This window comes from Polyodon spathula, chromosome 4, assembly GCF_017654505.1.
Source record: "Polyodon spathula isolate WHYD16114869_AA chromosome 4, ASM1765450v1, whole genome shotgun sequence".
Classification (NCBI taxonomy): Eukaryota; Metazoa; Chordata; class Actinopteri; order Acipenseriformes; family Polyodontidae; genus Polyodon; species Polyodon spathula.
This window is the reverse complement of record NC_054537.1, coordinates 64,905,424-64,929,867: the sequence shown is the minus strand read 5'-3', so window position 1 is coordinate 64,929,867 and position 24,444 is coordinate 64,905,424. Positions and strand designations below refer to the sequence as shown.

Sequence of the window (24,444 nt, the reverse complement as noted above, 5' to 3'; positions counted from 1 at the left end):
GTTGTATGTCTAGTCTCGTCCAGTGCTTTTCTGTTTGTGAAAAGTAGAAGGTCCTGTGGGGTCTGACTTGGGTAACTTTTGGAGACTTACAAGCTAGTTGCTCGCTTATACCTACCAGTGTTCGATAGTTTGGTTCAGGCTCGACGAACATTAAAAAACCGGTGTTTACTCACCGTAATTTTGTCAGTGTGGCTTGTATTACATGGTTCTGACCACCTCTCGTACGGTGTCGAGCGCATGCGGTACTTTTCCGACCGGAACTTTTAGTGCAAATACAGGTGGTAATCACATAAAGACTTGAGAAGGATTCAAATGTGTGAATCATGTAGACACAAAAAATTGTTCAGTTAGACTTGAATAAAAAGAAACGTAATCAAGCTACAGCATGTTTGTTGAACGTAAGAAAAACAATAAAACTGGTAACAGGTACAGGACGTTCTTACTGAGATTTACTGTCATAAAATAAAACCTTAAAACCCTCATTTTACACAGTCATAAATATCTTAGTTTGTTTTTACAAAGTACGAAATGGGTTGTGTTATGGATATGGTTACTTAGTATTGGTCTTTTGACTATTACACAGACGACACACGCAATAGTTAAACAAGGTCTCAGACACACACCACAACATTATATAATTAATATGTATATATATTAGATATATATAATCGTTTTGTTAATTTTCATTTGTCATGATTACAGTATTTCAGGAGTACTATGTTATTTAGAAATGCATATCTTTTCACTTTAAAAGCTAGAATATATGATGGAAGATAAACATACTGCAAGCTTTTTACATTTAGTCGCAAAAAAAAGGGTGTTACATTTCCTCTAGTACGGAAAAGTGGATACCTACAGTACAAATTTTCAGTTATGCCTTGAGACTGCTGTTGTACAGTAGTCAGCTTTTTGGTCTTTTTGTTGCCCAAGTTTTCTTGGGTGGGGGAGATGGGGTAATTAGCACAAAAAGGCTGGGCTTTGTTGTTTATCCTGCGCGTCTCTCTTTCTTTGCACTAGATGGAACACAGTAGTCAAATCTAGCAACCGTGTATGCTGTTCCAGCTCTTGGTAGTGCTAATCATTCTGTATAGTTCTGACTCTGACCTCATGGCGCCTGGCACAGATGTGGTGTGTTAAAAACTGATGCTAGACCAGCCTTTTCAGCTAGTGCCTGTCTAGGACAAGAGCTCCTAGAACTTCTTATAAATTGCTAGCACGTACCCTGCCCCCGTTCTCTGCCTTCACTTAGTAATAAAGTTCTATGGTAAAAACACTTCAGTATTTTGGTGCATTAAGAAAGCAGTAATAATTATGATTATATAAATAGAGTAATGTATGGATTAATATATTATCACACAATAGTATGTCTCGTGGCATGAGTAATGTGCAAAGCATCCAGCATGGCACACTTTTTCTGTTGTCTTGTACAATATTTTGGAAGATTGTGGCAAAAGTGTCATGCTTTATTCTGTGGTATCTTTATTTTACAGCAAACACCCCTTTAAAAAACTTGTGTGTTCTTTTTTCTGTTTCCTGTGATATAGTAACAACCCTTTGAACTCTTACAGGATTTTCAATAAAAATTGATTATTTGCCCCAATTGTTTTATATTCACTGACTGTAACAGCTTAAATTGTTTTCAAACAGTCCATTATCCAAGCTACCCTAGTGATTTTCTGGTAAGGAAAATATAGATTTTAAGTTTTGAAACTGGGCACATGAATTGGATGATGATCTTGATCAGAGGAGTCAAAAAAATGGAGACCCTTATGTACCGATCTTGTCTGTCCTTCCATCCATTTGTCTATCACACTGTACATGGTGAATGTGATGTCTTTTATCATTCCATACACTCTTAGCCTCCTATAGAGGTATCCGCAAAAACAATTATTCATTTCTGATTCTGGACCAGTACAACAACTGGTTTTCAGAATAAAGAAACAAACACACACAGTACAGTATCACATACCCACAATAAATACTGTAGTTCGTATTTGACTGCAGTACCACAGAAAAGGTGTTTCTATGTACACTGTGCACTGAATATCTGTACATACTGAATCATTGCAGTTTGAGGGAGATACTGTAGACAGATTATATGTTTGCCAGCCTTCAGGTGTTCTTGGAAGAGGTATTTTTTTAGCCATTGTCTAAACATTGTCAGTCAATTTCATGGTACCATACAGTAGGGAAGAGCCAGTTGTTTGAAAATAATTGTATATTGTTGTTACCAAATTCAGCTTTGCTTGTACTGCTGATTACACCATGTAAATCTCGAAAAACTGCTCACTTCTAAATCTTTTGTAGTCATTTTTGTATTACTTTAGTATAAATACATGTTAATTTGAATTCATATGTTGTTTTTTTCTGACTTTATGTGAACGAAAAGACACACATTTTCCCATTTTCCCATTGGAAATAGTGATATTTTGAAATATCACTGTCCTGGTCACAAAAGCAAAGTTTGTGGGGAATAATAACCATTTTCTGTACTTTTGAGGCATAAGCAATTAGGAAATAACACTTACTACCCAGGAACAAAAATTGTGTTACATAGTGTTATAGGCTAAGCTGCCCAACACCAAGCACTGATAATAAGAATTGTGTATTATTTATCTATGGATGTATTTATTTATAAAGAACTTTCCCCACCTTAATGTAGGCTCTTAGTTTTACACTGTTCATGTGGAAATCAGAGTTGTAAGAAGGAACTGTATTAGGAGGAAATAAAACACTGACACTACATTATCAAAGGGGCTTCTTATTTTCTAGAATTGTAACTATCTGTCCCAGTAGTTGATAGACAAGGAAACCAGTGCATACTGGTGGTTCTCATAAACTCTGACCTAAAATAAACTTGTAACCACCTTGGTAAATCTCCAGCGAGGCCTTCCAGCTTAGTGTCCTGTTTGTTAATGAGAAGGTGTTAAAATGTCATGCAGGTCTCAGATATGCTTCTTGGCTTAACCTATAAGAAACTGGGAGATGCATGCTGATTTTGTAAGCATGCTAACACATGCCCTTACTATTCTGATGGGCGCTCAGACAGCAACTGATTGCAACTAATTAATTCTGTTTTTTGTGCGGTGCAAGATTAATGCTGAACCAACCAAGCAGAAAGATTTAAAGCAATTTTAGTTTTAATGCTTTTAATGTAGATTTGGAGGCTGTCGCATGGTGAAAACTGAAAAAAAACAGGGTTTTGAAAGGGAGACACCAGCAGTCTTTGCACTATTCATATCTGCTGGTTTAACGTGCTGTTGATATATTGTAGATAAATGAAAGTCAGATTTTTTGAAAAATAACATTTTTAGTAGTTGCTGACCTTACATTAACCTCCTAACTAATAAGGCTTCTATACTAAGTTTCTGCTGTAGAGAGGCAGTATTGTCTCAATTTGCGGTACACAGCTGTACTGTCTTTTCCCAGTTAAGTTCCATCACCAGTGTTGTCCAGTAAACATGTACTGTTCCACTGCCATATTGTTTAGACTCCTCGCCATATCATTGATACAGATCACACAAATCTTCACGTACATGTTTAGAAAAGCTATTCCTGTACTATGGGATTCTTTGTTGTTTTCCTGCTCTAGATGTTATCATGTAGTGTAGGGTGTGGTTAGGTCATGATGTGTTTGGCCAACTATATAGCATATTGTAGTGGTTGCATATTGTAGAAGGCGGCTTGAACTGGGAAGTATAGGGTTCAAAATCAAATGATTGACCATCAGGTCCAAATTTCTGAGGTATGCTCATGGTAGTAACCTGCCATCTGTGTTATCCCAATAATGAAACTGTCAATGTATTTTAAGAGGTGGTTCATAGTTCAGTCTTACAACCGTCAGGAGATGGTCATGCAAAAACTAGTCCATCAGTCACACCACAAGAAAGAACAGCACCCCCCAGGGATGACTACATGATTGATGTATTGAACTTAACTATGGCTTGTAAGTTAAAAATTCCCAAAATAACATATAAATAAACACATCTTTTGTAATATAAATTATAAATACATCTTTCATAATAGAAATTATACTAATAATGGAGCCAGATAATATGGTAAAAATAATGAAGCTTAATGCTGATAATCATATATTAACACCAAGACCCATTGAAAAGTTGTCAGAGATTTAATTACGTTGTGTAGACAGAAAGTGGAAGAGTCTAGAGAGAGCACGGTATCAGACAGCTACATAGTCATAGATTTAAATAATCTGATTCAGACAGGGAGTCGACACTTGGTACTAAAAGGACCGAATGAAAATAATTCAAAGCATACAGAAGGAGAATGCTAATAAGGCAGAGAAGTGGAACCTGGGGCAGTGGAAAGTAGTATCGTAGTGTTCCAGGATGGAGTGCATGCACTGTAGTTGCCAGGACTGCAATTCAATACCATGTTTATGCTGGAGAGTCTTGTACTGTATCCAAAACCTCACACTGTTTTTTTTTTTTTTTTTACTCTGTACAGTGCAGGTAAATCCAGTCTGACAAGAAACTTAGTAATATCTTAGAATCTTCAACAAACGTTTTTACAGGAAGACATAATCAATGTCTTAATGCCACAAAGACATTTTATAAAGCTCTAAAATGTTTGCCTGAACACATACTTTATATAAGTCTACTCTGACCCTTTCAGAAAAGTTAGTCATGAAATACAGTTTTTATACTGCACTGTTTGTTCTCTTTCTGTCATAATGTACATTGACAGTTTTTTTGGATCAGCCTGCCTAGTGTTCATTGCAAGGTATAAAATAATACATTGAGTTTTTATTTCCTAATTAATTCTTGTTGATGCAATATCTGATCCTCAGTGCACCCATGAAAATAAGATGATTTAGTGGTCCAGGCTAGTTATTTTAATCATTTTATGTTTTGTTATGTTTTTTTTTTTTTTTAAATAAGTTTTTGTCTTAATGCTATTAATTGAGATTCAGTAAAGTGTTGTGGATTGATGAAAACTGGGCAAGACTGGGTAAAAAAACTAAAATGGCACATAGCCTAGTTCTACAGATACTCTTTCCTCATGATGGATGTTTGTGATGGGCCCACTTCCTAAATAAAAAAAAAACATGTGAGAGTAAGATCAGCTGAATGAGTGGTCCAGGCTATTTATATTAATTATAATTGTATAATATATATATATATATATTTTTTTTTTTACAGGATTCAAGTGCCCTGTGTGTTCCAAGTTTGTTCCTTCAGATGAAATGGACTTGCACCTTGTTATGTGTTTGACAAAGCCAAGGATAACATACAATGGTAAGACCCATGTGTCTCTACTCTATTCAGTGCCATCAAAAACAAGCCTGATCTTCAGACCTGTTTTTAGACTGTTCCTTCCAGTGAGGAAAATAGTGATTCACGTATTTATTGACAGGTGTGTATTTTCCTAATGTTTAATAACCTGTTATGTATCTTCGGTGCGATTTCTCTATTTTGCTTCTGTTTACTATAGTCCATTGCATAACAGTTATTCAAGGAGTCTTTTCATAAAGCATTATACGTGTAGAATATATAAAGCCTTCATTTTACTAATTTATTTTGTTAATAGTGTTGCACAAGGATGTTTTAAAAATACTAATACTATATTGTGGGTGGAATCATAGGTTATATACAGTTGTCATCTCTCAAATATTGTACATAACCCCTTTCGTTGATAGAAAAACAGCTGGAACAGGGCTTGCAGTACAATGTCATTAAAACTTCAATATGTTTATAGTGCCGTATGATTCATTACAGTGCCGCCTCGCTATACTGCCAACTATGGGTCAGGTACCAAACTGCAGCTGTAGTGATGGTGACATTATGACAAGGGACAAAAAAAAAAAAAAAAATAAACTACAGATCTGGGGTCAATTATAATCATAGTTACAATTGTGCTGCAGTAATTTCAATTATAATTACAGTTATATTAAAAAGTACCATAGAGATCTATACACGTTAACATGTTTACTCTGTTTTTTTCTACCAAGCAGTGATCACATGTACAAATACAGAACCACACTATAACGTTTTTTCAAACAAATGGGGTTTCCAAAAGTGGTCGAAAATGCGAGAAGAATGGCCGCTCAATGTAAAACACAACATGGAACTGGTGAATGATTTAAGCTTCGAAAGGTGTGTAATTGATTGTAATTATATGGTAATTACAAATACACAGGTGTGCCTAAGGTTCAGCTTCAATTACAGTTATAATTGTAATTGACCCTAGGTCTGGTTAGCAATCGTAACATTTAATTTTTCAGAACAACAATCACAATGGTGTGTTAGGTGCAGTATACAACGTGGCAGATAATGTGTCAAAGAGTAGTCATTTTCTGCATTTTAATTGGTTAGGAGTGGTGGTAAAGCAAGGACTGCATTTGTGTACATTTGCTTGGCTTACTACATTGGCAGATGGCGGACAAAAGGGGTGGCGGCATAACAAGTAAGGTAGTGATATGAGGATAACTCATTTCTTAATGCACATAGAAAATGAATAAAGAGAGTGGATTTATTGACCACCTTTGGATTTCAGTGCTGTGCTGATGAAGAAAGCCTGGCTGCCTCCCAAGTAATCCAGCATTTGAACAATTTGAATCAAGCACAGCTGTCTTAAATCAAGTTACAGAGCAACCCTGTCTTGGACAAGCTTTCACACAACTGTAATAGATACCAGTAGTCCAGATCCGATGGGAGGGGTTAAATATTAGTCCAAATCTGTAAAGTGTGTCACAGTACAATATACGGATTATATTCAAGCTCTTTTTCTGTCAGGGTCCTGGGTGTTCAGTTCTTTTGTGTGGATCTTGAGCTTACAGTTACATGAGTCAGTTTGATCAATTTTGTTTCTGGTTCTTGTGGTAAAGTGCAGTATTTCAGTTTCAACTCCAGCTGCCAGTCTCTATCCTCCCTCTGATTAAGTATTGAGGTGGCTGCTGGATTGCAATGCTGGCTAAATGGTGTGTGACAGATACTGAATTTGAGTTTTCTTTCTCTAGCTGACAGACTCTGTCAGTTGTATTATTCCTACTGAACAGTAAGTGACCATCGGGGAACGATGCCACTGTCGCTAAGGAACTGAAGTACTGAGTTTTTTTTAAAACAATACCAATGTTTTCTCAAATAGTTTTATTTAACAGTGCAAAAAAGTGATTTAAAAAAAAAAAAAAAAAAAAAAAAAAAGAGTAGGACAGTCCAGCAAGCTTTACAGTTCATGGCAAGGTTACAATTTGGTGTAGCATAAGAATCAAGTACTATCCTATTATAAGGTTAAAGGATGGAAACGTCTATGTATGAGGGGATCTCGAGTAGAACTGAACTTTGTACGTGCTACGGGTGGGGATATAACTCACACACAGCCCTCTATTACACTCTGCTTTATTACTAATATACACAAGTAACAATCCATCTATATTTGTTTTCTATTCATGAACAGGCTTTTATTTATTCATTGTGGTTTTCATTGAAAGAAAGGAAAAGGTTGTTGAAGAGAATGGTGAGGTAGGTGGCCAATTGGTGATGTCACCAGCTTAATAGACTTTTTTTTTGTATAGCAGACGTCGGCCGTACTGATACTGAGAATAAAGCACGATAAAACTCACCATGGTAAGTGATGTGTCGTGGCATACAGTACACCAAGTTAAACGTGTGCTCTGATGGTCCATAATAATGGACACAGACCTGTTGTGGCCATGAGATACGTTCATGGCACCCTGTGTTAATTGCCCCAAACCTATTTCTGCATTTCGTAAACAAACAAAACAAACCTTTTCAAATCCAGCAATTCCAATTCCAATACAATTGTGTTTTCCCAATTCAAATTAAATTCAAATTATTTTAACTCAAATTCCAATTGCAATTATATTAAATCAGTGTGGTCAATTCCAAATAATGGGCTGTATGCACCAAGCGATTTTAGGACAGGACTGGTTAAGGACAATTTTTGAAACTACTAACAAAACTCACAGAAGCTTTAAAATGACAAAATAGAAAGCCAAGTGGTGAGATTATGAGATATTAAAGCGAATGGAAGATGTAATTTTGCATTTTAAAGCTTCGGTCAGCCAGGCTCAATTAATCAATAGGGTTAACTGCCATGTGCTAGCAATGATTGACTGAACCAATGAGCTGAACTAGTCAAAGTGCTTTGCTCTCCACTGTAAAGCACTTTGATTCGTTCAACTCAGTTAGTCATTGGTAACATGTTAGCTAAATTTTTGGTTCATGATGCCTCACTTGCCAAACACTAAAGCAGACTACACTATGAATGCTATTCCACAATTTGAGGCATGATTTTCTGCAAAATAAATGTTATTTAAGGATTGGATTTCAAATAGACTTGATAATTAATATGTCAAATTCAATTAAATTCCAATTCTATAGCTTTCTTTTTTTTTTCAAATCCAATTCAATTCCAAGTACCCACTTGATGACAGTTTAATTTGAATTGATTTATGAATTTCAATTAAATTCTGAATTGACCCCAGCTTTGCATTCCCTGCTGTGGCAGGACAGAAGCCCTACTGCTGTAAATAGATGTGTGTGTGTGTGTGTGTGTGTTTGTGTGGGAATGTAAGGTTGGCAGGGATGGGGTTAAAGCTGGGGTGGGGGGGGGGGGGGGTGGGGGTCTGAGTGTTGTGTGCTGTGATTTTTTTGTGTTGGATTATATCTGTGCTGAAGGCTAATGTCCAGTCTACAAGTGACTTGTTCTTTTTTTTTTTACATTTTATTTTGGCCCTCATGCATGTTTTTTCCAGTTTTTATGTTTACTTTGTTAGTAAATATGTTCATGTGTACTTAAACTGCAGCTTTCTGTCTCTTTCCTGCCTGTAACAGCTTGGGCCATGATGCTACCCTGTCACAGCTGCCTTGTCTTTATAATCGAGTTTGTTACTGATGATGTGTCGTTATTTTAGTATTAAAACAGTTAACGAGAATGAGTGTCAGAAGTTGCAGGTAAACCAAAAAATGTCATGACTCACCAGTATGATAAAGACTAGCTCCATGCTGAGAAGGGGAGCAATATAAAAATAAATTATAGCTTTGATATGCTGCCTTTCAGTCCACGCTGCTCCTTCTATGCTAACAACAGGTGTTAGCTTTTGTGTGATGCTCAAAATACACAAACTTGCGTCATCGTAGAACCCTTGGCTTTGAATTTTCAGCTGGAAATGGAAGCTGAATAGTAGTATGATTTGAATGCATGACTCACCAGTCACCTCCTGAGGTTAATCCTGTTACTTTAGCTAGTTTGTACTGTAAGAATACAACCGGGCTACACCGGTGAAAGCTTGGATTTTACATTTCAAATGACTTTTTAGCATGAATGAATTAGTCTCCGTAATGTGCAGTGATTGTTGGACTGGGTCTTGCAGCCAGGGAATGTGGTGCAATCAAGAAACACAAAATTAGAAGTGTAGGAGATACTATCATCTTTGGGGTCAATAGAAGATGTTCTTTTTGCATATTCTATCCTGATAACCGTATTAGCTGTCTAGTTTGCTGCTATTCTGTAGTGGGGGATTGGTTGTTTGGATTTATGAGAATCTATAAACACATATGCAGACATGATGAAGAAAACTAATTATTGATTGGATTTGATTTTCACTGGCCATAAAATGTACCGTGTTGTACAATAGTTAGAGCACCTTCCAGCATTGTCACTTTGATTACTTAAAATTACATGGAAACTACAATCCTGCAGAGGGCTGCAAGAGTACCCACAAGGAGCATGAAATGTTCTCCTTGGTAACATTGACTCATAATGTGACACACTGTAGTGTATTTTCAGAAGCACTTTAGAGTTAATACATGCTTATATTGAGAAAGAATACTTAGGTGAGCACAAACACTCAAGTGCTGTTCTTAAATATGATTATTTGCCGCCTTAAGAAGGTTCTCATACTTAAATTTGACATCTTTGATCTATACATTAATATGTGTGTTCTCCACTAGCATCAATTATTGTTTTGTAATGCCATCTTAAGCCCCAGGTTTACAATGAAACCCTGGGCATGTACCTCAGTCCTCCCAGCTGTATATTGATGGACATCGGATGCTATTCAGTGTTTTTATAAACTCAGTACTGTGGTCCCGACTTTATAAAAATAGGTATGGTGGTCTCCTTGTATGTTAGTTTATTGGCATACTGTGTAATATACCTGTATCAGTATAATTGCAGACCATAGGTGCAGTGCCTTGTGTGATGATATCATTAATAATAACATAATGTGGAAAGCAAAAGTCCCTGTAGCAAACCCTAAAGGGAGAGATAGGTGCAAAAAAAGTGCCTAAAACTATCTTGCCAGCCCACTCAGCTAGGATTATATTGCCTATTCACTCTTTATTACTTCATGTCCATTCTGATGCTTTCATTCCTCTTGAATGGCCATGCCCTTGGGACCATGGTAAATGTAAGCTTTCCTACATTATTCAGAATGAAAGTCTGAACATTGGTTTCTGACAGATTTGTCCGGATTTTATAAAATGTATTATTTAATTCAGATGTGGATGGTGTACTCCAGACAGTGTGAATGTTGTTCTCCATTATCTGCAGTTTTCTCATATTTACTTGTATTAAGAACATGTCCTATACACTGTATATTTAGGCAGTGATTCAGCCATTCAGGGTAATTGATTCCTGATCCAAACCTGATTCAAGACCTGTGTATAGATTGATCCTGGGGGCCATTTTTCATCAACAGTAAAACAGATCATCGTTTTTGTGGGGCGGTCAACATTGTTACTTGCTATAGAGGACAGTGATCTATTTACAACTCCTGGGAAGTCCGAACATAGTGCGAGGGGAAAAAAATTAATTTGTCGGAGACATGCAGAGAAACACGGCAGGCACGTATTGCCTCTTAGTTCGTCTTTCAATTCTACTGATGTCCCTGTGACCTTATTGTGATGTTTCGTAGAAATGTGATGTTTTGGGATTTTTTTTTGCCAGGTTAATCAATGTATAATTGATTTGAAAGTTGATACTGTTTATTAGATTAACTGTTATGTATTCCTTGAGCAAACGACACCATTGACCATTGTGTTTCCTACATCACTGTATCTTTATCCCTTTATCCATTTTTTTAGTTGGACAAGTTAATGAGAGCACTATGAAGTAGTCACCACGTTAGACTCCACACAGTGCCTCCCTCCCCTTTACAGTGCATTACGCACTGCTCTTCCTTTATAACACTGTAGTCGGGAGCCATAGACTGTGCTAATTGTGTCTGTCGTATAGCGAGAATGAAAGTGCGAGTGGAATGGCATTATTGGGCAAATGGGAGCCACAAACATGCAGCCTTATAGCTGTTTCCACGGTGTTAAGGGACACCTTATAATATACCTCGCCATCCATTACTTAAACACTTATAAGGCTACACTTACTGTTTGGAATTAAGTCAAGCAGACAAACATTTTGGCTGCTACCATTGTCACCAGTGTGCACTGGTTTGTTAATAATGTTCTACAGATGGGAAAGATCGGATCATCTACTCATATAACAAGTTCTTACTAGAGTCGCACAAAATATATTTTCTGCACAGCACATGACAGCCTGTGGCATCGAGTCAGCTGTGAAACTGATGTGTGCCATCCGTGCAAATTTAACACTAAAGTGATTACTCCCATTAACAGGATTAGATTTGTTACAGTAAATTGGTGAAATTGAGTATTTAATAAAGGGAATTAATACCTCAAATTCTCTCAGCTGCTGAGAGCGATAGGACATAAGAGGGGGTATCATTGACACTATATAGCACAACCTCCAATGAACTGATAATGAGGAAAGTTCACATGAAGTGATAAGAGAAAAGACTTAAAACAATACCCTGTGCCTTTTTATATATATATAAATTTAGTCGTTGCCAATTATTTTTTGTTATTTTCTCCCAATTTGAAATGCCCAATTATTATTTAGGCTCAGCTCACCGCTACCATAAAAACTGTTTTGGCGTGTGTACATGTGTGTAATGATTCTCCTAGGAATAAACAGTATAGATGGTGAATTTATGCAAATTTCTATTAGCAACCTTCCAAGGACACACCTTCTAAAAGTCAGCACAGTCACTTTTATATACTGTAGCCACAGCTGCCTTTTGCCTTTAGGTTATGCTACAGAACTGTAAAATATTCACCAAACACAATATTATTTTAAAACGTAATTATCCAAGAAACAAAAGACCATACAAAGTACTGTAGTAGGAGTGAATATATTATATAAAACATTTACTGTGATCAGTATCACATCAATGCCTGCTTTCTGCACTGGCAATAAGCTGACAAGAGATTTGCTGTCTGCAGTTCCCTCCATATCACAGAAAACAATGGCCTTTGGTATAACACAGAATAAAGCTTTTTTTAATCAATATGCGTCAGGCTGTATTGTGGTATTTCCAGCACAGACTACATCTGAGGAAATTGAGTTGCTGTTCTAGAAGAACAGGAGGCGATGAAGGTTGTTAAAAGGAGGGTTGATAAAAAATCTGCACACACAGACTTTCAGTGATCCGTATACTATGTACTATAGCACCAGGATGAGGGTTGTGTGGAGGGGGGTAGCCAGCTAATACAGCAGACTGACCAAGGTACTAGCCTAAATGTTTGTCTACTTGACTTGGTTTCCATTAAGTTTGGAATCTATGATTTCAGTGTTTTTTAACTTACGGATGACCTGATAAATCAGACCTACAGCCAATGCCTCGCCGTCTGCGATATTTCCATTATCAGGCAACACATAGTTGGTGAGATGCTTCTCCCAAGACAGTTGCTTATTATGAACAGTGTTTACCTTACCCAGTGAAGCAATCCAGATGTTTTCTGTGCATTCTTCTGTTGGTTGAATGATTGTTAGCTTTCACAGGCATGTCAGGACCACTGATCACACACAAATGCAAAATATGAGAATCTGAGCCTTCTTTGTAGATTTGTAAGCCTGTAGGTTTGTGCATTTGAAAAGTAAGGAAGTTAAGATTTCCACCCATTCCCCAGCTATGCAGAGCATTCTGAGTGTTTGGTCCTGAGCTTGGAGAACACACTTGTTAAAAGAACTACAGTAGGAGGTATGTTGCTGCCTTCGGAGAACTAATTTATTATTTAAAATAATTACATTTTTAATATTTTACCTTCCTGTGAACACCTTATATTCTTATCCATGTTTCAGGATTGTTAATGAACTGGAGACCTGCTGCTGAAGTTACTTCACTGCACATTTGTGTCTCTCAGTTTGAGTTTTTAACAGTTAAATGGCTATGGTATAGTATTGTTTTGAACATCATAGTTGCTTTTTAAAAGGGCTCTGGAAAGCTTTTTAGATTTAGATAGAGTTAAATGTACTGTAAGGGGCTTTTCTTTTTGTAATGACCTTGTTTGTAGGGTTAATGTTTTTATTGGCTTTTGCCATGCAGATTTTGTTCCAGACAAACACAATTGTGCTTTGTGTTATTGTTACAGTATACTGTCACATTTTACAGCGGGTGAGTTTTAATTTTTTTTTAATTTTTTTTTATTTTTTCTGAATGACCTTCTGTGACGCAATGTAAATTTACACAAAAAAAATCTGTGCTTGTGAGTACAAAGTTTTTTTACTTATCATTTTAATATCACATTACCACAGTGTACGAGCACTAACATTATTTACTTTTCAATCCATCAGGGAAACCACTGTTCAATAGCGAGACATTCTGTGCAACATGCGTACTGTAGTTTTTAGTGTCGGTAGACACAAGAGTTCTCTGCAGCAACGAATACAAAAACAGAGAGCTGACTGTCTTCCCTTCCTATTTTCTTTGTAACAGCACAGTGTGTGTAGACTGTTATGGAGGCAAAAACAGTCTAATAATATGATGAGCCTGCAGACTTGGCGATAACAGAATCTCATTCAAAATGCTGATTGTAGCCATGATTGAAACACACAGTGCTCAAGGAGTTTACCTGTGCCGAAGAGACACATGAGCAGTGATCATTTTCTGTCTCTGTGCAGAAGGTAGAGGACACCTTCGAAAACAAATACAGTACTGTACATAATACAGTTTTATTTACCTTACAGTAATTGCAGCACTGGGCTTGATTACACAACCCCTTCTATGGTAAATGATGTCCTCCTCTCCTGAGAGCTGTAGTTGATTTCCAGCTGGTTTTGACTCTTAGCCAGGGCAGATGGACACTAAAACTGTATATCCCCAGGGTTTCGCTGGAGCTGTATTCCCCTGCACATGCACCTGAAGCAGGCTTTGCCAGCAAAATGGCTTGTTGATTGCACCGTGTAACAAATTTTTTTTTTTTTTTTTTGTTCCTGGGTAGTAAGTGTTATTTCGTAACTGCTTATGCCTCAAAAGTATAGAAAATGGCTATTATTCCCCACAAACTTTGCTTTTGTGACCAGGACAGTGATATTTAAAAATATCACTATTTCCAATGGGAAAACAGGCAAATGTGTGTCTTTTCGTTCACATAAAGTCAGAAAAAAACAACATATGAATCCAAATTAACATGTATTTATACTAAATACAAAAATGACTACAAAAGATTTAGAAGTGAGTAGTTTTTCGAGATTTACGATTATAGTGTTACTTTTGTAGTCATTTTTGTATTACTTTAGTATAAATACATGTTAATTTGGATTCAGATGTTGTTTTTTTCTGACTTTATGTGAACGAAAAGACACACATTTGCCCGTTTTCCCATTGGAAATAGTGATATTTTGAAATATCACTGTCCTGGTCACAAAAGCAAAGTTTTTGGGGAATAATAACCATTTTCTATACTTTTGAGGCGTAAGCAATTAGGAAATAACACTTACTACCCAGGAACAAAAATTGTGTAGTCTATAGTCTACAATCACAATTGGCCACTGTGACATTTAATAACCTACCACTACCCGTGTTTTCAGTGGACAGGGGCACTGCACAGAACTGCTTCATACTGGAAGACTTGCCAAACAAAAGACAGGTTACTTACTGTTTTGGTTTCCACCAGTATCCTATCAATATTGGCAAGCTTGATACATTTATGGGGTAAGGTGGGGGTTCCTAAACATACAGTTCTTGTAATTGTATTATTTTAAACATGTGTACCTTTACAAAACTGATTTTTGTATATATTGCTTTCATTGCATTTTTCAGGTGTACATAGTCACTACATAGTCAACACTTTTGCATAAGAAAGAGGAGACCTTCTATAACTTCTTTTGTTGTCATTTTTAATTTACATTTTTTTCACATTGAACATAGTACACATCAGCACTTTGTGATCCTTTTTTATCCTTATAAAATATGGCCTATACAAAACTGTGTGCTGTAGATGTACAGTAAGAATCAGTTTCCCAATCCTGGCTAGCATTACTTTCCAACCCTCTGCAAGTTCACCACTAAGCAAACCATTTGTATTAAAGAGGGAACCACAGCTGGAAATCCAGCCAGATTTAGAGAAAGGTCAAGGTCAAGTAGTAGGAAAGGAAAAAGTTAATATTGAAATAAAAACCAGATTAGACACAAGAAGAATGTACACTTAGCTGCTTCTTTGTGTGACTAAGAGTAAAATATTAAAAATGTTTCCATTAACTGGTGTATTTATTTCTTACTGTCTCCGACCATACAAGTATTTTATTAAATCAGAAGCTCTGCCTTGTACTTGTCCTGTTAATCACTTGCAATTGTACATATTTCTAGAAAGCCGCTTTTTTAAACTTGCTAAGGACATTCTTTATCATAATGTGGGGATATGGAGTCTGCCTTTATGTCTGTCGTCCAGCCGTCTGTATGCCACATCTTACATTTGTACATCTGGCGCATATTCAGCTGTGATGAAACTTGGTCTGGACATTCTTTAGCACAAGTTATTAAGAGTGTCAGAGATGGGGGAGGGTTAAGAGCCATGCCAGCAGTGGATTTTTGAACATCTTTTAATAATCTGTGATTACACCACAGCTATTTAATTTTACTCTGTGTTGTCAATTTATAGCCAAGGTAACACCTAATCTGTTGTTCCCTTCTCTGTTGATTTAATGCAGCTTTGAGAAAGTGGCACACACTTACTGTATTCCTGAAGACACTTGTCTATTGTGGGTTTTTTTTGTGCCTGCCCAGCATGTTAGGGAAGCTATTGACATTCAGACAAGAACATGCTTTTCAATGTCATCATTAGTAAATGGCTGCTGTCAGTGGTAAATGATGTCATGAGGAGTTTTATATTCTGTACATGTTTAGTATACTACAGTGTTCACGCCATTGTCCAACAGGAACTTCATCGACGTGTTGCAGTCCACGATTCTGGCTTTTTATCTATGCTAGAGCATTCTCTCTGAAGAGGATAACGTAACAGAGCCCCCCAATACTGTTTGTGCACCGGTCAATGTATATGCACCTACAGACCACGTAACCTTTTAATGATAAAGTACACATGCATTGTATTCATAAAACAATAGCACTGCTACTGCGAAGTATTCCAAAAGCTTTGGAAATACGACAGAGTCAAGACTGGATTGGGTGTAAATAGATCAAATTTTAATACAGTGTAAAGACATCAAGAGTTTTGTTTTTGTGGGATCAGAAGTACAGAGCAGCTCTTTCTTCCTTTGAGTGAAATCTCAGCTGCTCCTAAGCCTGTCCTCTTGTCAGACACACTTCAGATTACCAAGCCTCTTATCGCAGTTATGCTTCCTTGGCACAAGCCACACACATCCATTTACTTCAGTGAATTGAACTGCTTTCTGTCAGGGAAATGTAATGGGGGAGTAAAGTACTGTGCAGCACAACTAGCATATCATCTCACATAGGAGGAGAAGGTAACTCTACAGGAGGAAGCCAGCCTGCGCTGGTCACACACTGTGTAACAGTAGGACAGTACAGTACTTCTGCCTGAATGCCTGTGCATCTTGCGTTCAGGCAAGGTCACGCAGAGGATGACATAAATCGGGTCTATAATTGCTGCAGTCTTGTGACTGCTGGAGATGCTGCGTCAGGTCAGGAAGTCCTGGTAGTTCTGTCAGAGAAGTGCATCATTCAAGTAGGGTGTTTGCTGCACCACTGCAATACGGCACTGTTTTATTATTTTTGCACTGTGTGTAGTTTTCTACTACCCTCATGACATTGGCCTTACATTAGTAGCTTTTCTGATGCAATTAAGCTCAAACACACAGTAACGCTGTTAAGACCTTTATTTCATATATACTGACAATGTGAAAATATATATATATATATATATATATATATATATATATATATATATATATATATATATATATATATTAAAAATAAAGTATGTTTTGTGGGATAGTATGAAGTTGAAAGAAATTTCAATTTATTTGTTCAATAGTGGAATACATTGAAAAAGGCAAATTCTCTATACTGTTGTCTATTGTACTTTTACTGGGTTGTAAATCCTGTTATGTAGGGATGAATAACTGTATGTTGAAAGGACATATGTCCTGTTTACAGTGTAGTTTCTAAATTCATTTATGTATGTGCGTATTTTACTGTATAGTACCTGGGCTGGCATGTTAAATTGACCTGGAGGATAGCTTTCAATGTGAGATGTGCAGTACTGCCAGTAATACAAACACTAGTAAGAGACTACATTTTGGTATATTGTGTAAGCACTTACTGTTGTTCTATTTTCTGGTCAACCTAATTTTAGGTTTCAGGTAAGGCAAGTAGACGATTAAAGGACTTTGGACTTTAAACCCTTCCTCAGCTGATGGGCTGGCTAGTAACTCAGAAATCTCCTTCTTAATCCTCAGCATTGTTTCAGTCCCTATGGTTGTATTAGGCAGTGGTCTGATTCCCAGCACATTTTAATGTACAGTATATTTGCCTGCTTCTGTCTGTCTGGGCATGAGTTTGTAATCCTACCTTGACACTGATCCTTGTATTAGGTCACCCAAGGTACACATCGTTTTCAGGTTGGTTGCCAGGTGTTTGATTTGTGTCTACAGTATATTGTTAACTATGTGTAATACTGAATGGTACTGTACTGTAAGCACATGTGGGAATTCACCAGGTGTCCTCTGCTTTAGTGGCACTTAGGAGTGGGGAGTTTTAGTCAAGTGTGAGCCAGGCTAATGATGTAGATTGAAAATCTTTCAACAGGAAAATGCTGTTTTTAATAAATAACCTTCTCTTTTACTAACCAAACAGTTTATTGAAGGTCATGCTGATTATTTCATCATGTGCTGTAACCCTATAACACAGAAAAGTGTTTTACAAAACAGTGTTTCCAAAATGTTTTCTATCAATAGCAACTTGTTCCATTACTCATTCTCTTCACATACTGTAAATACTACTGGGGCAAATAAATGCTGTTGGAGTGTCAGCCGTTCTGGAATTTCTTATTATTATTAGTATTGCTTGCAGTTTAAGTCTTGTGTCTCAATTGCAGTTAGACTTTAAACAACAGTGCTAGAACATTCAAGTAGACAGAACAGTACAGCAGCTCCCCCAAAAGTTGTTTTTTTTTTTTTTTTTTTTTTTTTTTAATTTAGAAGTGTTGGGGTCTTGAGAAAATGATAATAACTGTACTCGTATTTGTGGATTGGTACTTGAGACCATTACGCTATACTGTTTAATGGCATGATTGACCGAAGGCAGAACAAAGAAACAATCTCAGGTCCATTATCACCCAGTGATGGCCATGGAGTTGGCTGTTTTGATCAATGTAGTATGAAAGTTCTGAAGTATGTAGTACAGTGTTGTACTGCATTGTATTTTCTATTGCGGTCTCAGGTAGAGCAAATACAATACTGTGACAGGGTACTCCCCGCCCCTGTGCATATTTTATGTTTTGGGTTATTTTGTATTTGATGTATTATTATTATTTAAGTGTGCTGTTTTGTGTTTTTTATTATTATTATTATTATTATTATTATTATTATTATTATTATTATTATTATTTTTGACAGCCTGAATGGGGTTAAAATGCCCCATCCAGATAAAATCCTGAGAATATGTGGTCAACAGTGATTGCTTGTTGGCAAACTGGCAGTTGACCGCCCATATGACAAAACCTGTGCCGAATGTGGTCAAGGGGTAGACTAGGTAATTGATAGCAACTTAATCCCTCTGCCACAATATAAAAACCTGCAGCTTTGGCTGAGCAAGGTTGGTGTGTTCAGAGGCAAAACGGGAGTCGTGAGTAGGCGTGAAACCTAAAGTAAACAATTGCTGTGCTTGCTGGGTGTAAACCGGCACGATACTTGTTTGTTTGTTCTGTGTCTGTTTTTTTTGGCCACTGTGCTGTTTTGCTTTGTGTAAGTGTGTTGGTGTGTTTAAATATTGGATTTATTATTAAACGTGCAACAGCACTTTCACACCCTACAGTACTGACTGTGTGTTCGTGTGCTTCCAGGTCTGACGTCACCACCCAAGCTAACTATGACAAGTACCTAGTTTGACCAAGCTTTAAAGAATGGCAACACTGGACAGTGGAAACATGGCTTAATATGTTAAGTAGGTCAAGTTACAACAAAGATTTCCATTTCTAATTAGAGCTGCTGTTTTCAGCAAGCTGGTCTTGAAAAGGTGCTATATGCTGTACAGTAGGAGGGGAGGCGTTGTTCCAGGTGTGATCTTGTACAGTGCAGTAACACATGGGGGGGGGGGTTGCAAGTCACACTACCAAGGATGAGCTATCCTAGGCAGGTTTCATACAATGATATATGTATAAAAAGTGAAGACATTCATTAAGTCTTCCTGGTTAGACCACTCTTCAGTGGGAAGCCTAGGAGGTTAATTCTCTGTGGTCTCAGCATGCATTTTTGTTGCAGACAGTACACAGTAGCATATGCTGACTTGGTGGTGAAAGAGACAAAATACAGTGATAGGTTGCAGTTAAATTTATATCACTGATATAGCAGTTGACTTGTAAGCAGTAATACAATCAAGGGGTTTCAAATGATTTCCTAACAGTGTCCGTTGAACAGGTTACAACAAGGGCAGCCAAAATCCTGAAAGTGTGTTGCTGACATTGCGTTTTACGCCAGCACCTGTACATACCTGTACAGTAGTGGACAGTACTGGGAAGAATTTCAAAGTATCCAACTGTCGTGGTTTCATCAGTTGACTTTGAGATCAGCGAAAGTAGCTGTAAAAGCTGGAATAGCTTTAACCATGTACAATGCTATTTATATGAATCCCTGATACTACTGAGTATGGTACTGTCAGTTAGAAATATTGGGACATATTTTATTATCCAGTAGGCTCTAGGATTAGGTCAAAATGAGTTTGGAGTGAGTATACTGTTACAAGGATGCTGAATAAATAAGGATTTTAGTGTGCACTAAAATATTTGTTTCTGTGCAGTATATTAAGGCAGGCTGAGCAGTGCAGTAATGCATTATGTTTTGTTGAGCCATTTACTGTAAGGCTTTCGTTTCAGGACAGGCACATTTAAGATACTCAATCCAAAGCTGTCTTTTAATCTGGCTGTCTGTGATCTTAGCCAAGTGTGGTTATTTTGATGAAAGAGCAAGTTAATGTGCACTGTAACAGGAACTAGCTGAAACTGGCTGTGTTTTGTGCTGAACAGTCCACGTGGAAAGGTGATGCTCTTCTTTAACAGTTTTGATCAAATTAAGTTCTTCTACCTGAGTGAGTTTGTCTCCTATCTCTGCATTGGTAATGTACTGTTTGCTCTGTTACACGTTATGCCCCTAAATCGGAATAGATGTGACTAAAACAAAATGTAAAGTACTGTACAAAGAAATTCACAGTAAACCACTCTATTAAAGTGTGTTTAGTTAATGTTTTCTTGCTTATAAATCTTGATTATAAATATAGAATAATATATAAAATAATGTATACGCTGCAGTGCATTACGAGAAAATATTTCATGGAGGGGGTTATGTGATATCATAAACTGCAAGCGCGAAATGCAGCCCACATGTGATTTTGTTTATATTGCATGGATATTAAAAATGTGATCAAATGTGGTGTTGTTCAAGATCTCTAAAAATACTAACAGAACCTACTTTTCCATGTTCCTACTCACTGCTGTCTCTTCATAATGCATAAATGATAATAAGAAGTGCATTGAGAAACCTAGTAGACGTTGCAACTTTGTAAAGTTTCTGGGCTTTTCAAAACATCTCTATCGCTCTCAAAGATTGCAAACGTCATAAAAGCTAACAAAAACGAATCTGTAGTCACTCCACTTTGAACAATCAGTAGTATAGGCTGGCTTGATAGTGCAAATACTACAGTTACTGGGTTTACCAGCAAATGTCTGTCAATTAGTTTTCAATACAAAGCTGATTGGATGTGACATGCTTTGATAGTGTCATTGAAAAGGATCATAACTAATTAAACAGCTACTGTGTTTAAAGGGTTTCATTTCGGCAAGTTTTCACTTTGAGTGCAAAACAATAAATCCTGATTTTATACGGGAGAGAAAAAGGGAGAGGGATGTTAAGCAGCAGCAAATTACGTTTTAAATCATTTTACTATACAGGATGTCCCGTGCTCTTAGTCTTTTCAGTTTTTACAGGTGTGAAAGAGGAATTAATTCAGATCATTTTCATGTGCAATGCCCATTTAAACAGAGAACAACCTAATGGGCATAATATGATTTTGCCTGTCATAACTGACTTATGGGGCATCCTGTATTTAAATGAATGAGGGGGTGTAGCCCATGCTGAACTCTAGTAGCCTGAGATACGTGTAACACACCCAGTAAATAAGCCCCTGATTCACTACAGAATAGAAACACACACTTTCCTCAACTGAATAATGCACCAATACTACAGCAACTGACATTTAAATACCAGCCAAGTAAAAGGGAGGGTTTTTTTACCTTCAAATACTAGGCTATATTTGGAGCACAGGGGGATGTTGCTTCTGAATCATTTTACTGGAATATTAATAGACTGAAAAGGACCTTGATCTGCCATGGTTCAGGTGCCTTGCAGCTCAGCACAGCTTACAGTATAAGACACAATCTTGTCAATGTTGTTGGGTTTTTTTTTTTTTTTTTCGGGGTATCTTAATTTCATGCAATCTCATTGTTTCATCTGCTGTGTAAAGGAATTAGCCAAAATGTACCTAATGAAACAGTGGATTTATGGATATTAGTTTTGTAAGGATGGATGTTGTGGAGGGGATTAGGGATGAGTATTGGCCCTGCTTGTATTACAAACACATCTGGGGATGTTTTATGGGGGGTATTTATTATTAGTTCTTTTTTTAAGTGTTTTTTTTTCTTATTAATGAAGCAGAGAAGGAAAAAACATGCAGTACATTTTCCAAGTACAAACTAGTTCTAGACTGCCCTCTGCAGGATCAACACTGAGATGATCAAAATACTGTACAGTCATTTTATAATGTTGTTGGTTCTATTTACGCATTGACTATTGCAGTGTACTGTACTTCCATGGATCAGTACTTCCAATCTGGCCAAATCTTGATCTTTAAATGTCTCACTGCTTACTGGATTTTGAGAGCACTGTTACTCTTTTTTCGTTTGTGCGAACCTGTGACACAAAGAGATAGTCACCCTTAACTAGGCGGTGACATTTTTAAATCCATACGTTTCAATATAGATATTCCTTGTGCAGTGAGTAACGTTGTAAGAAACAAACATTCATTAGATTGCATTCCTTGCTGTACTTGTCAGTATGTCATGAGTTTTATTTGATTATGGACTTGCAGGTATACAACCATGTAAATGTTGCTGTATTTTATGATTTTACTTATACTATGTAGATACTGAAATACAGTATCTACGGTTGCCAAAGTTTTAGCATTAAATTAAGGATAATATACCATTCAAACCCCATGGGTCTCTCTATCTTGCTGTTATTAGTGGAATGAAATGACATCATAATGCAATGACATCAGTGCTTGCTTTTTTATTTTTTGCATTTCTTCAAAGTGCTGACATCTGACTACTGAGCTATTGAAAGCAAACAGCTGGAAACTGGTTGTCTGGTATTGACAGAACTAGATGTGGCCCCTATAGGATACTAAATCTAAATTTATCTGCTCTCTTCCCAGAGGATGTATTGACTAAAGATGCTGGGGAATGTGCAATATGCCTGGAGGAGCTGGTGCAGGGAGACACCATTGCACGTCTGCCATGTCTATGCATATACCATAAAGGGTAAGCGTTGTGATGCTGTCAGGCCCAGCGTCTTGTAGATCATGAGAGGCATAATTAAACACATTTTGTAAAGTACTATTGTTTTAGAGATTTCACCATCAGTTTGTGTTCCACTGTCAGTCTGGCTTAAAAGGTCACATTAACAAGTCAAGTCACAGGCAAGAAATGTGTCCTGTCAGTACATTAAGGTATCTACAGAATTCTCCTGTTTGAAACTTCTCGTTGGTTTAATACTTTAACATGCTAGCCAAAATGTTTTTATTCATCTCAATTAATTTACAGATACAACAAGGTGTTTCTTAACTGCACATTAAAAACAAATACTGTAGATCGCTCTTGTATTGCAATAATAGAGAATTTTTCAGAATGATCTGGGACCCCACACTGTCCTGAATTGTGCATCTCAGGGAGGTGGAGACTGAGACACGTTATACTCATACTTGTCATATTTTGTGCTTGTTTCTCTTCCTCAACAGTTGTATAAATGAATGGTTTGAAGTGAATCGGTCGTGTCCTGAACATCCTTCAGATTAAAGCGCTTCAATTCTATTTGCACAGGTAACAGCACAAAGTGCTTTTGTCTCTTGTACAATGTGGTGCCATGTTGAATTTCATAAAGTACAGTATGTAGTATGGACTTACTGTCAAAGATCTGCTTTAACATCAGAATAACTGTAAAGGTGCTGAGCCCAACCTTGAAGGGACATAGCCTCTTTGGAAACTGCTACTGTACCCTTTAACTAATAATAATGGTAATGATGATAATACATTGCTAAGAACGTCGTCGTCTTTTTTTTTTTAAATCATTGCTTAATCCAGTGTATATTTAAATACTTTTTTTGCTGATTTGTTATCATTTTGTCTTTTCTCTTCTATAGGTTTCCTTTTTCCCTGTTGGAAGTGATCTGCACTAATAACGAGAGACTCTGCAATCTTTTTAGGACTTATGACTTACTGAATGATGGCTAGTACATGAACTGCAATTAAACTACACTGTCTTCAAGAAATCATCCTCATGATTCAAGCCAGTTGCCACAGCACTTTGGTGTGCCAAAACATATTAAATCAACCATCAGGGATTACATACATGCATACAAGCAAGCAAGCACACACCCATGTCCTGTTTAAAGCCATTCTGGATCCATCACATTGTAGTCTCATCTAGAAGTCACATTTATTTGAATCAATTCCTCTCCAGTTTGTGCACCCCTGTGATAGAAGTTAACTTTTCACTCTTATTGATCAGTGGATTCTACCACCAATGAAAATGGAGATTGTCCGGAGTGGCTATTTTGTTTTTGGCTGACCTGATTATTGTTTTTTTTAAATAAGTCATCCTAGGAGCATACATATCATTTTCACTTTTGTTCTTGATATG

At 37.0% G+C, this 24,444-nt stretch overlaps 1 protein-coding gene across 1 annotated transcript in view; it reads left to right on the top strand.

The window, feature by feature from the left end:
* LOC121314753 (E3 ubiquitin-protein ligase znrf2-like) overlaps positions 1-24,182 on the top strand; it is a 58,815-nt gene extending 34,633 nt beyond the window's left edge. The window contains exons 2-5 of the mRNA XM_041248392.1: positions 5,163-5,258; positions 22,961-23,066; positions 23,543-23,624; positions 23,945-24,182. Coding sequence (XP_041104326.1) covers positions 5,163-5,258; positions 22,961-23,066; positions 23,543-23,600 — 260 coding nt within the window. The 3' untranslated portion in view covers positions 23,601-23,624; positions 23,945-24,182. The remainder of the gene's footprint in view (positions 1-5,162; positions 5,259-22,960; positions 23,067-23,542; positions 23,625-23,944) is intronic.
* The last annotated feature ends 262 nt before the right edge of the window (positions 24,183-24,444 follow it).